Source organism: Oncorhynchus clarkii, chromosome 16, assembly GCF_045791955.1.
Source record: "Oncorhynchus clarkii lewisi isolate Uvic-CL-2024 chromosome 16, UVic_Ocla_1.0, whole genome shotgun sequence".
In the NCBI taxonomy this organism is placed as follows: Eukaryota; Metazoa; Chordata; class Actinopteri; order Salmoniformes; family Salmonidae; genus Oncorhynchus; species Oncorhynchus clarkii.
The window spans coordinates 63,804,471-63,818,943 of NC_092162.1; the positions used below are offsets into that span (position 1 = coordinate 63,804,471).

Genomic DNA, 14,473 nt, shown 5'->3' on the forward strand with positions numbered 1-14,473 from the left:
CTGCAGCTTCCTGTCTGACAAAGGAAGTAGTGCAAATGGACACCATCGCCTGTAAACCGATATGGCTTGTGTTTTCCATGGAGAGCTGGAGGAGAAGCAAAAGCTGAAGCCGAAAAGCTGTGCCATGGCGGCGACAAGAAGTGAAGACAGTTTGTTGATATAGTTGGTTCAGTCCAGATCTTTCCAAAGTGAGTGACGGCTCTGGGTCTCGGCTGAAAAGCCAGAAAGTTTTGACAAGAGACAGTAGAAACACGAAGGTTTCGCTCAGACATCAGTAGAGGCAGAGTACAGGTGATGTGATGCCTTGCAATACACATACAGTTGAAGTCACAAGTTTACATACACCTTAGCCAAATACATTTAAACTCAGTTTTTCCACAATTCCTGACAATTAATCCTAGTAAAAATTCTCTGTCTTAGGTCAGTTAGGATCACCACTTTATTTTAAGAATGTTAAATGTCAGAATAAAAGTAAAGAGAATTATTTATTTCAGCTTTTATTTCTTTCATCACATTCCTAGTGGGTCAGAAGTTTACATAAACTCAATTAGTATTTGGTAGCATGGTCTTTAACTTGTTTAACTTGGGTCAAACGTTTTGGGAAGCCTTCCACAAGCTTCCCACAATAACTTGGGTGAATGTTGGCCCATTCCCCCTGACAGAGCTGGTGTAACTGAGTCAGGTTTGTAGGCCTCCTTGCTCGCACACACCTTTTCAATTCTGCCCACAAATTTTCTACAGAATTGAGGTCAGGGCTTTGTGATGGCCACTCCAATATCTTGATTTTGTTGTCCTTAACCCATTTTGCCACATCTTTGGAAGTATGCTTGGGGTCATTGTCCATTTGGAAGACCCATTTGCGACCAAGCTTTAACTTTCTGAATGATGTCTTGAGATGTTGCTTCAATATATCCACATAATTTTCCTCCTCATGATTCTATCTATTTTGTGTAGTGCACCAGTCCTTCCTGCAGCAAAGCACCCCCACAACATGATGCTGCCATTCCGCTTCACGGTTGGGATGGTGTTCTTCGGGCTTGCAAGCCTCACCCATTTTTGCACTTTTGGCACCAAAGTACGTTCACCTCTAGGAGACTGAACGCGTCTCCTTCCTGAGAGGTATGGCGGCTGTGTGGTCCCATGGTGTTTATACCTGCGTACTATTGTTTGTACAGATGAACGTGGTACCTTCAGGTGTTTAGAAATTGCTCCCAAGGATGAACCAGACTTGTGGAGATCTACAATTTTTTTCTGAGGTCTTGGCTGATTTCTTTTGATTTTCCCATGATATCAAGCAGGTACACCTCCAATTGACTCAAATGATGCCAATTACTCTATCAGAAGCTTCTAAAGCCATGACATCATTTTCTGTAATTTTCCAAGCTGTTTAAAGGCAACTTCTGTAAACTTCTGACGCACCGGAATTGTGATACAGTGAATTATAAGTGAAATAATCTGTCTGTAAACAATTGTTGGAAAAATGAGGTGTCATGCACAAAGTAGATGTCCTAACTGACCTGCCAAATGTGGTTGAAAAACAAGTTTCAATGGCTTCAACCTAAGTGTATGTAAACTTCCAACTTCAACTGTATGGTTAAGACATGCAGTGGATAGGACTGGAGATGAGATGTTCTACCTTGGTCTTCATGAAGCTGAAGGAGACACATACAGTAGAGACATGGTCGTGACATGCACAGAGACCAGTAAATGAGAAAACATAGACACATGCAGTCAACACATGCGCAGTTAACAGTGCTGTTGACGTGATACTTGGCTTCCTCACAACCATGCAGAAGTGACATACACAACCATAGCAACATGTGGAGATGTCAAGCAGAGTGACTCTACACCAGTGAGTATCTCGCTACCTGTTTCTTCATGAACTTGGAGTGGCTTTTATAGACCTCCATGTGTTTGAGTTCATCCAGGCGTTCGCCAGGGTGGAGCAGCCCGCTGGTCTTCATCAACTGGACCTCATCCTCCAGGTCTCGGATGTTCCTCTCCAGAGACGATATCTTAGTGTCCTACAGTACATACAGCAGCCAAGAGGGGCAGACACCCACGTCAGCCACAGACATGATGGTTTGTAAAAGGTGTGAATAGAAAAGAGGTAGAGTCGAGAGGGCAAGGGTCGTCACAGTCTGCCTCTCAAAGTTGATGTTTAATAAAGGGTTGATCACAAAAATGATAAACAGAAAAGAGAACAAGAGACAGGAGTGCAGGCAGACATGACACCGTGCCCAGAGACACACAGAGAGCTAAATGGGACAGTGTGAGTGAGATAGATACCAATCTATATTATTAGCTGAAAAGACAGATGTGTTATAGAGCTAGACTGACACACAGACAAAAGCAGATCCCTGTCCTAGCTAGAACATACAACTGAACCAGTGACTGGCCTGAATAGGAATGGGTGGATGAAGGCCAGAGTTCTGTATAGCGACAAAGCAGGTTGTACTTGTTCCCTGCGTGCACAGTATCTATGAGGGAACGGGAAAGGTCCTGAGCTTGTTGAGCTCCATAAGATCAGACACACGTTAAATGGTAAACCTTGGAGAAGACGAGAAAGTAATGGAATAAATGAAAGCAGATTGTATGATGGCATCGGTAGAAACCTCAGTCTGCATTCAACCATCTGACCTCCATTACTACAACTCTACTGACATCCTCCACGGACGCCCCAACATACACTATGGTATACTGCATACACACACACACCCCTTGCCTCAACCTAGTCTTTGTGTTACAGTCTGTGTGTTACAGTAGCTATATGAATACACATGCAGAGAAAGACACACAAAGCAGACGAATCCAGAGCAGCAACACAGCAGCAGCAACGTGCATCATCTCATGTGTTCCTCTCAAATCTGACAAAACACACCATGTACAGAAGCCACACAGAGATTACACACAAAGAAACCAAGGAAGTGAAAATAACCTATACAGAAAATAGTGGGTCATATCTCAACACAAAGAAAGTTCCACCTTTGGCAAAACGTGATTGTAAAGGCCATTTCCAACACATTAACTATGATTTCTACCCCATGTTCAGTTCATTTTGGGATGCAGAATCTCATCATGTTTCACTCCAACTGTCTGGGGTTAGAAACCAACGTGCAGGAAGAGAATAGTGACGGACAGACAGGTACAAATCACAGCCTGCGGTAGAGACAATACACATTGAAGATTGATAAAGACTGTATTACACACTATAGAGGTGTGTCATGTATTGAGGCTGATAAAGACTGTATTACACACTGTAGAGGTGTGTCATGTATTGAGGATTGATAAAGACTGTATTACTGTAGAGATGTGTCATGTATGGAGGATTGCCATGGGAGGAAAATTGAGAAGATTAGACAAGGGATGAGGAACAACCACTGTTACTACTACTGTACCTGCCAGATAACATCAGGATCAAAACAGAAAGGGGGTGCTGTGGTCTGAAATCACACAACACAAATACACACGTCTCAGACCCTCGTTACAACACAACACACGTCTCAGCACCAACAACATAACACACACATTGCCACAAACAACAAAATAAAACACTAATTACAACATTGCACACGTTTTATTCACTCAGAAGTCACAACACTTGCTCGCATGACTAAAACACAGAACGTTACACACAGAACCTTACACACAGAACATAATACACAGAACATAACACACAGAACCTTACACACAGAACTTTACACACAGAACCTTACACACAGAACATAACACACAGAACATAACAAACAGAACCTTACACAGAGCCTTACACACAGAACATAACACACAGAACCTTACACACACTCTGTGTACCAACCTCTAACCATCACCATAGAAAACATCTGACTCTAATCTGACTGGTTCTTCTGCTTATATCAATGTTTATTTGATTGTTTTCCTCTACTATTCCCTCAGCAATGAAGAACTAAAGCCACTTCCTCCTCCTAAAATGTGCGATCTTTAAATGGGAGGACAAATGGTAAAATGTGTGAAAAATAACTGTGGTTTAGCAATAAACCACACTTGGTAGAGGCATGTGCTGAATTAACACAAAGTGTGTGTGTGTGTGTGTGTGTGTGTGTGTGTGTGTGTGTGTGTGTGTGTGTGCTTGCATGTGGAGTCAACTGCATTTTTCACAGCTCCTACTGACTTCAAAGGCCTGAGATGAGAGTGAAAGCTTCCATATGTGACATTTGAAACAAATTGAATGAGTGCTCTACTCTGGATGGGCCAATATGTCTTTCCCTGGACACGGACCCATATAGACCCTAGTCAACACACAATCACTCTTAAACTGGTGTGTGTGTGTGTGTGTGTGTGTGTGTGTGTGTGTGTGTGTGTGTGTGTGTGTGTGTGTGTGTGTGTGTGTGTTGTAACAATGTGTATGCTCTTTTGTCATGTGATCTTTCCTGAATTCAGTGAGATAATCAACAGTGCTCACCTTACAGGCTATCAATATTTCACTCTGTTTCACTATGAAACTGATACCAGATCATTAGATGAACTACTGTTGCCGTCTGACTTAAATGTGGGCCTATCAACAAGTAAGACTTACCTTCATATCAATGACAGTCTGCAGGGCCTTAGTCTTGGTGGGGTCCTGCTGGCTCCTCCTGTGCAGCTCCTGAGGAGGGACCCGGTAGAAGTAAGCTTGACGACTCATCATCTTACCACATACACCACTGGCAGAGTATATCTGTCTCGGTCTGTCCATTCTTTCTACCTCTCATTCTATGTCTCACACCTTCTCTCCATTTTTCTCTTCATCTGTTATTTCTGTGATAATCTCTCACTCGTCAGTAAGCTTCCTCTCTATCAAGTGCTCTTGTTCGCTCCTTCTCTCCCTGTCCTCCTCCTCCTCTTCGCTCCTTCTCTCCCTGTCCTCCTGCTCCTCTTCGCTCTTTCTCTCCCTGTCCTCCTGCTCCTCTTCGCTCCTTCTCTCACTGTCCTCCTGCTCCTCTTCGCTCCTTCTCTCCCTGTCCTCCGGCTCCTCTTCGCTCCTTCTCTCCCTGTCCTCCTCCTCTTCTTTCAGTCTGTCTCTCTCCTCTTCTCTCGGTCTGTCTCCCTCCTCTTCTCTCGGTCTTTCTCCCTAGTTAGTTTAGGAAGAGAAGATTGCTGAAGGTGCTATTGCTAACAGAGCTAAAAGTAGGAGACGCTACAGGTGTATCTCTCTCGCTTGTCTCTCAGTTTCTCAATCTCTTTGTGTTTTGTCTCTCTCTCGCTCCCTCCCGCTCTCCTCTGTCTTTCTCTAACATGCTAAAGCATTCGCTTAGCAACACTTTCAGCTAGCACATGCGCAATCTGCAAGCTTCTGCTATCAATAATTAATGGTAACACAGACACACATGCACACACAGCTATGCCAGTTAAACTCACAGTATTTATTTTCAGATGGACAGATGAAGATCCATTAAAATAAATGTCACTCAAACAAGCATGGGCACTGTTCATATATCTTTGTAATGTTCTTGTTCACTAGGATAGCGCCGAGTTCAGACAGGCACACACACACACAACACTCACTCACACAAAGATATGCAATTCTAGCACTACCCTTAGACCACAGTAGCACTACTGAAGTCACTACTAAAGTCACTACTGATGTCTATTGAATCAGTGTACAACAGGAAGTAGCATCACATTAAAGTGAAGAACCTCAGAAGGCCTGGACACCACATTGTCCCAACAAGACAGAGGTCAAGACAAAACACAGACACACAGAGGTGGAAAGACAGATGCATTTGAATACAAAAATACATACAAGGTACATAGCGGGGACAACTAGTGTTAGAGAGGAGGTCCAGAGAACAGAGGCAGTTCCAGGTGGTAGAAAACAGACAAAGAAAAGTCAGGAAGAGTTGAGCTCTATGAAGACCTCTCACCAGACCACTCACCAGACCCCTCACCAGACCACTCACCAGACCCCTCACCAGACCTCTCACCAGACCACTTACCAGACCAGACCCCTCACCAAACCACTCACCAGACCAGACCCCTCACCAGACCACTCACCAGACCAAACCAGATCCCTCACCAGACCACTCACCAGACCAGACCCCTCACCAGACCAGACCCCTCAACAGACCACTCACCAGACCATTCATCAGACCAGAACACTCACCAGACCAGACCATTCCCCAGAACAGACCACTCACCAGACCAGAACCCTCACCAGACCACTCACCAGACCAGACCCCTCACCAGACCAGAGAATTCACCAGACCAGACCACACCCTCACCAGACCAGTCACCAGACCCCTCAACAGACCAGACCACTCATCAGAACACTCACCAGACCCCTCACCAGACCCCTCACCAAACCATTCCCCAGACCAGACCACTCACCAGACCAGACCCCTCACCAGACCACTCACCAGACCCCTCACCAGACCCCTCACCAGACCAGACCATTCACCAGACCAGACCACTCACCAGACCAGACCCCTCACCAGACCAGAGAATTCACCAGACCATTCACCAGACCAGACCACACCCTCACCAGACCAGTCACCAGACCCCTCAACAGACCAGACCACTCATCAGAACACTCACCAGACCAGACCCCTCACCAGACCCCTCACCAGACCAGACCATTCACCAGACCGGACCAGACCCCTAACCAGACCACTCACCAGAACAATCACCAGACCAGACCAGACCACCCACCAGACCCCTCACCAGACTCCTCAACAGACCAGACCATTCACCAGACCACTCACCAGACCAGACCAGACCAGACTCCTCACCAGACCACTCACCAAACCAGACCAGACCACTCACCAGACCCCTCACCAGACCAGACCCCTCATCAGACCACTCACCAGACCAGACCAGGCCCCTCACCAGACCACTCACCAGACCAGACCAGATTCCTCACCAGACCACTCACCAGACCAGACCCCTCACCAGACCACTCACCAGACCAGACCAGACCCCTCACCAGACCACTCACTAGACCAGACCCCTCACCAGACCACTCACCAGACCAGACCAGACCCCTCACCAGACCAGACCAGACCACTCACCAGACCAGACCCCTCACCAAACAACTCACCAGACCAGACCCCTCACCAGACCCCTCACCAGACCAGACCAGACCCCTCCCCAGACCTCTCACCAGACCAGACAATTAACCAGACCCCTCACCAGACCCCTCACCAGACCAGACCCCTCACCAGACCAGACCATTCACCAGACCCCTCACCAGACCTCTCACCAGACCACTCACCAGACCAGACAAGACCCCTCACCAGACCCCTCACCAGACCCCTCACCAGACCAGACCACTCACCAGACCAGACCCCTCACCAGACCAGACCCCTCACCAGACCAGACCAGACCCCTCACCAGACCAGACCTCTCACCAGACCACTCACCAGACCAGACCAGACCCCTCACCAGACCAGACCCCTCACCAGACCAGACCATTCACCAGACCAGACCAGAACCCTCACCAGACCACTCACCAGACCAGACCAGACCCCTCACCAGACCAGACCAGACCCCTCACCAGACCAGACCAGACCCCTCACCAGACCACTCACCAGACCAGACACCTCACCAGACCAGACACCTCACCAGACCAGACCATTCACCAGACCAGACCAGACCCCCCACCAGACCAGATCCCTCACAAGACCAGACCAGACCCCTCACAAGACCAGACCCCTCACCAGACCACTCACCAGACCAGACCACTCACCAGACCAGACCAGACCACTCACCAGACCACTCACCAGACCACTCAGCAGACCAGACCCCTCACCAGACCAGAACATTCACCAGACCCCTCACCAGACCACTCACCAGACCAGAGCCCTCACCAGACCCCTCACCAGACTACTGACCAGACCAGACCCCTCACCAGACCACTAACCAGACCAGACCAATCACCAGACCAATCACCAGACCACTCAACAGACCAGACCCCTCACCAGACCCCTCACCAGACCACTCACCAGACCAGACCAGACACCTCACCAGACCCCTCACCAGAAACCTCACAAAACCCATCACCAGACCATAAAAGACCCCTCACCAGACCCCTCACAAGACCCCTCACCAGACCAGACCCCTCACCAGACCACTCACCAGACCAGACCAGACCACTCACCAGACCCCTCACCAGACCACTCACCAGACCAGACCCCTCACCAGACCAGACCACTCACCAGACCAGACCAGACCACTCACCAGACCCCTCACTAGACCACTCACCAGACCAGACCCCTCACCAGACCCCCCACTAGACCAGACCATTCACCAGACCCCTCACCAGACCAGAGCCATCAGCAGACCCCTCACCAGACAACTCACCAGACCAGACCCCTCACCAGACCACTAACCAAACCAGACCAGACCAATCAACAGACCAATCACCACACCACTCAACAGACCAGACCCCTCACCAGACCCCTCACCAGACCACTCACTAGATCACTCACCAGACCCCTCACCAAACCACTCACCAGATCACTCACCAGACCAGACCAGACACCTCACCAGACCCCTCAACAGAAACCTCACAAGACCACTCACCAGACCAGACCAGACCAGACCCCTCACCAGACCCCTCACCAGACCAGACCCCTCACCAGACCACTCACCAGACCAGAACAGACCACTCACCAGACCCCTCACCAGCCCACTCACCAGACCAGACCCCTCACCAGACCACTCACCAGACCAGAGCCCTCACCAGACCACTCACCAAACCCCTCACCAGACCAGACCCCTCATCAGACCATTCACCAGACCAGACCAGACCAATCACCAAGACCCCTCACCAGACCACTCACCAGACCAGACCAGACCCCTCACAAGACCACCAGACCCACAAGACCACCAGACCCCTCACCAGACAACTCACCAGACCAGACCAGACCAGACCAATCAACAGACCAGACCCCTCACCAGACCACTCACTCACCAGACCACTCACCAGATCACTCACCAGACCAGACCAGACACCTCACCAGACCCCTCACCAGAAACCTCACAAGACCCCTCACCAGACCAGACCAGACCATTCACCAGACCAGACCCCTCACCAGACCAGACCCCTCATCAGACCATTCACCAGACCAGACCAGACCAATCACCAAGACCCCTCACCAGACCACTCACCAGACCAGACCAGACCCCTCACAAGACCACCAGACCCACAAGACCACCAGACCCCTCACCAGACCACTAACCAAACCAGACCAGACCAATCAACAAACCAATCACCACACCACTCAACAGACCAGACCCCTCACCAGACCACTCACTAGATCAATCACCAGACCACTCACTAGATCACTCACCAGACCCCTCACCAGACCACTCACCAGATCACTCACCAGACCAGACCAGACACCTCACCAGACCCCTCACCAGAAACCTCACAAGACCCCTCACCAGACCAGACCAGACCATTCACCAGACCAGACCACTCACCAGACCAGAGACCCCTCACCAGACCAGAGACCCCTCACCAGACCAGACCCCTCACCAGACCACTCACCAGACCAGACCAGACCCCTCACCAGACCAGACCCCTCACCAGACCAGACCATTCACCAGACCAGACCAGACCCCTCACCAGACCAGATCCCTCACCAGACCACTCACCAGACCAGACAAGACCCCTCCCCAGACCCCTCACCAGACCAGACTATTAACCAGACCCCTCACCAGACCCCTCACCAGACCAGACCCCTCACCAGACCAGACTAATATTAATTCCAAATTGACCTTCCATATGTATGATTGTATCCCAGATGTAACACACACATGTGAACATATTCTACATGACTCTACTAAGGATAGTGTGTGACTGGACCAGACCCCTAACCAGACCATTCACCAGAACAATCACCAGACCAGACCATTCAACATTGAACGTATTCTACATGACTCTACTAAGGATAGTGTGTGAGGCTTATCTTGTCAAGTGTGTTCACTCTGGATGTGAGAGAATTACTGGTTGTCAGAGTAGACCTCAGACAGAGCCTTGACACACACACACACACGCACACACACGCATGCACACACACACACACACACGCACACACACACGCACGCACACACACACACACAGGCACACACAATCCTTGCCACTTGTAATCCTCTCCTGGCAGAGTGTGTGTGAGTGAGAGTGTGTTTTAAGGAGAACAATGCAAGGTTCAACAGCAGTGTGTGTGAGTGAGAGTGTGTTTTAAGGAGAACAATGCAAGGTCCAACAGCAGTGTGTGTGAGTGAGAGTGTGTTTTAAGGAGAACAATGCAAGGTCCAACAGCAGTGTGTGAGTGAGAGTGTGTTTTAAGGAGAACAATGCAAGGTCCAACAGCAGTGTTTGTGAGTGAGAGTGTGTTTTAAGGAGAACAATGCAAGGTCCAACAGCAGTGTGTGCAACACTACAAGTTCCAAATGATGTGCATGTGTGCATGTGTGAGCGTGTCTGAATGTGTGTGGATGTGTGTTCAGTCCTCATAGAGAAATATAAAAGCATGGATCTAACCATTCTTGTAACAAGTGGCTGCACCATGAACTCATTGAGAGCATGTCATCAAAGCATGGCTCTGGTCTGTATGTGTCAAAGCAGCGGGCATATGGAACAAATAGCATCAAATGTAATGCTATAATGCATCCTGTACCAAAGGAAATTAACCAAAGGTTTAACTGTAGCCCAGAGGCAGTGGCTTCATAGACACACCCCCTGACCAATTACACACACCCTTCACCATCAGAAAGAGGGGGGAGGGGGGGGGGGGGGGGGGGCGACTTCAATCGCACGAGTAGACAAAAAGATCCCATGTGTTTAAATGTGTCTGCCTATCAGCTATAGGCTTTAAGTGCACTTTCAAAAGACAAAAGGGAAAATCTGAGAAAATCAAAGGTCTCCAGATAGGGGGGAGGGATGAGAGAGAGGGGAGGGGAGAGGGGAGAGGGGAGAGGGGAGAGGGGATTGGAGGGGTATAATTTTGTCCCGATAAACTTTTCCGCTCCAACATTCTGGGGGCTCAACAGAGCGTGGCGAGTATGCAGTGCTCAGGGTGCATGTGTGTATGTGTGTGTGAGTTTGCTGGTATTTACAGTGGAGTTTTAATGACAGCTGAGAGGCTTCGTTAGTGGAGAGAGAGAACAGCGAATCAGGAGACAGCTCTTAAAGAGTTCCGTCTGAAGAGACCAGACTACAACACGCCAATTAGTCAAACCACAACAGATACCATATCAGCCTGCAGCAAGAGGTGTGTGTGTGTGTGTGTGTGTGTGTGTGTGTGTGTGCGTGCGTGCGTGCGTGCGTGCGAGTGCATCGTGCGTGCATGCGTGTGTGTGTGTGTGTGTCCAAATCAAAGATGGAGAGGTAACTATAATACTTGCAGGATGAACGATAATATGAACCAGACCAAAGAGGAGAGGAATGGACAGGAGAGGAAAGGACAGGACAAGAGAGGACAGGACAAGAGAGGACAGTACATGGGAGGATAAGACAAGAGAGGATAGGAAAGGAGATGACTGGACAGGAGAGGACAAGAGAGGACAGGACAGAACTGGATATGAAAGGACAGGACAAGAGGACAGGACAAGAGAGGACAGTACATGGGAGGATAAGACAAGAGAGGATAGGAAATGAGATGACTGGACAGGAGAAGACAAGAGAGGACAGGATAAGAGGACAGGAGAAGACAAGAGAGGACAGGAAAAGAGAGAACAGGAGAAGACAGAATTGACAGGAAAAGAGGGGAAAGGAGAAGACAGGTCACATAGTAGAGTAGTGTGTAATAATGTGTTGTATTGTAGATATGTTGTGGTAGAGTAGTGTGTAATAATGTGTTGTATTGTAGATATGTTGTGGTAGTGTGTAATAATGTGTTGTATTACAGATATGTTGTGGTAGAGTAGTGTGTGATAATGTGTTGTATTGTAGATATGTTGTGGTAGAGTAGTGTGTGATAATGTGTTGTATTGTAGATATGTTGTGGTAGAGTAGTGTGTAATAATGTGTTGTATTGTAAATATGTTAAGGTAGAGTAGTGTGTTATAATTTGTTGTATTGTAGATATGTTGTGGTAGAGTAGTGTATAATAATGTGTTTTATTGTAGATATGTTGTGGTAGAGTAATGTGTAATAATGTGTTGTATTGTAGATATGTTGTGGTAGAGTAGTGTGTGATAATGTGTTGTATTGTAGATATGTTGTGGTAGAGTAGTGTGTAACAATGTGTTGTATTGTAGATATGTTGTGGTAGAGTAGTGTGTAATAATGTGTTGTATTGTAGATGTTGTGGTAGAGTAGTGTGTAATAATGTGTTGTATTGTAGATATGTAGTGGTAGAGTAGTGTTTAATAATGTGTTCTGTTATGTATTGTTTTATTGTATATAATTGTGATTGGACCCCAGGAAGAGTAGCTGCTCTATCAAGTAATGGGGATGCAGAATAAATATAAAAATGCAGGAGAGGACAGGACAGGATAGGATAGCAGAGGACAGGAGAGGAGAGGAGAGGACAGGAGAGGACATGAGAGGATAGCAGAGGATAGGAGAGGAGAGGACATGACAGGATAGCAGAGGACATGAGAGGAGAGGACAGGAGAGGATAGCAGAGGACAGGAGAGGACAGGAGAGGAGATGACAGGAGAGGATAGCAGAGGACAGGAGAGGAGATGACAGGAGAGGATAGCAGAGGACAGGAGAGGAGTGGACAGGAGAGGACAACAGAGGACAGGAGAGGATAGCAGAGGACAGGAGAGGAGTGGACAGGAGAGGAGAGGATAGCAGAGGACAGGAGGGGACAGGAGAGGACAGGAGAGGACAGGAGAGGATAGCAGAGGATATGAGAGGACATGAGAGGATAGCAGAGGACATGAGAGGACAGGAGAGGACAGGAGAGGATAGCAGAGGACAGGAGAGGACAGCAGAGGACAGGAGAGGATAGCAGAGGACAGGAGAGGATAGCAGAGGACAGGAGAGGACAGCAGAGGACAGGAGAGGATAGCAGAGGACAGGAGAGGATAGCAGAGGACAGGAGAGGACAGCAGAGGACAGCAGAGGACAGGAGAGGATAGCAGAGGACAGGAGAGGATAGCAGAGGACAGCAGAGGATAGCAGAGGACAGGAGAGGACAGCAGAGGACAGGAGAGGAGAGGACAGGAGTGGATAGCAGAGGACAGGAGAGGATAGCAGAGGACAGGAGGGGACAGGAGAGGACAGGAGAGGATAGCAGAGGACAGGAGAGGATAGCAGAGGACAGGAGAGGATAGCAGAGGACATGAGAGGAGAGGAAAGGAGAGGATAGCAGAGGAGAGGACAGGAGAGGATTGCAGAGGACAGGAGAGGCTTGCAGAGGACAGGAGGGGATAGCAGAGGACAGGATAGCAGAGGACAGGAGAGGACAGCAGAGGACAGGAGAGGATAGCAGAGGACAGGAGAGGATAGCAGAGGACAGGAGAGGACAGCAGAGGACAGGAGAGGATAGCCGAGGACAGGAGAGGATAGCAGAGGACAGGAGAGGACAGCAGAGGACAGCAGAGGACAGGAGAGGATAGCAGAGGACAGCAGAGGATAGCAGAGGACAGGAGAGGACAGCAGAGGACAGGAGAGGAGAGGACAGGAGTGGATAGCAGAGGACAGGAGAGGATAGCAGAGGACAGGAGGGGACAGGAGAGGACAGGAGAGGATAGCAGAGGACAGGAGAGGGTAGCAGAGGACAGGAGAGGATAGCAGAGGACATGAGAGGAGAGGAAAGGAGAGGATAGCAGAGGAGAGGACAGGAGAGGATTGCAGAGGACAGGAGAGGTTTGCAGAGGACAGGAGGGGATAGCAGAGGACAGGATAGCAGAGGACAGGATAGCAGAGGAGAGGAGAGGAGAGGAAAGCAGAGGACAGGAGAGGATAGCAGAGGAGAGGAGAGGACAGGAGAGGACAGGATAGCAGAGGACAGGAGAGGACAGGAGTGATAGCAAAGGACAGTAGAGGATAGGAGAGGACAGGAGAGGACAGCAGAGGAGAGCAGAGGACAGGAGAGGAGAGGACAGGAGTGGATAGCAGAGGACAGGAGAGGTTAGCAGAGGACAAGAGGGGACAGGAGAGGACAGGAGAGGACAGGAGAGGATAGCAGAGGACAGGAGAGGATAGCAGAGGACAGGAGAGGATAGCAGAGGACATGAGAGGACAGGAGAGGGTAGCAGAGGGCAGGAGCGGACAGGAGAGCAGAGGACAGCAGAGGACAGGAGAGGATAGCAGAGGACAGCAGAGGACAGGAGAGGACAGGAGAGGACAGGAGAGGATAGCAGAGGACAGGAGAGGATAGGAGAGGACTGGAGAGGACAGCAGAGGACAGGAGAGGAGAAGACAGGAGTGGATAGCAGAGGACAGGAGAGGATAGCAGAGGACAGGAGGGGACAGGAGAGGACAGGAGAGGATAGCAGAGGACAGGAGAGGGTCGCAGAGGACAGGAGAGGACAGGAGAGGACAGGAGAGGATAGC

At 49.2% G+C, this 14,473-nt stretch overlaps 1 protein-coding gene across 1 annotated transcript in view; it reads right to left on the bottom strand.

Annotated features, from left to right (window-relative positions):
• LOC139367367 (ELKS/Rab6-interacting/CAST family member 1-like) overlaps positions 1–14,473 on the bottom strand; it is a 341,621-nt gene that overhangs the window by 292,739 nt on the left and 34,409 nt on the right. The window contains exons 3-4 of the mRNA XM_071105566.1: positions 4,556–4,624; positions 1,869–2,024 (exon numbers count right to left, since the gene is read on the bottom strand). Of these exons, the coding sequence (XP_070961667.1) occupies positions 1,869–2,024; positions 4,556–4,624 (225 nt within the window). The remainder of the gene's footprint in view (positions 1–1,868; positions 2,025–4,555; positions 4,625–14,473) is intronic.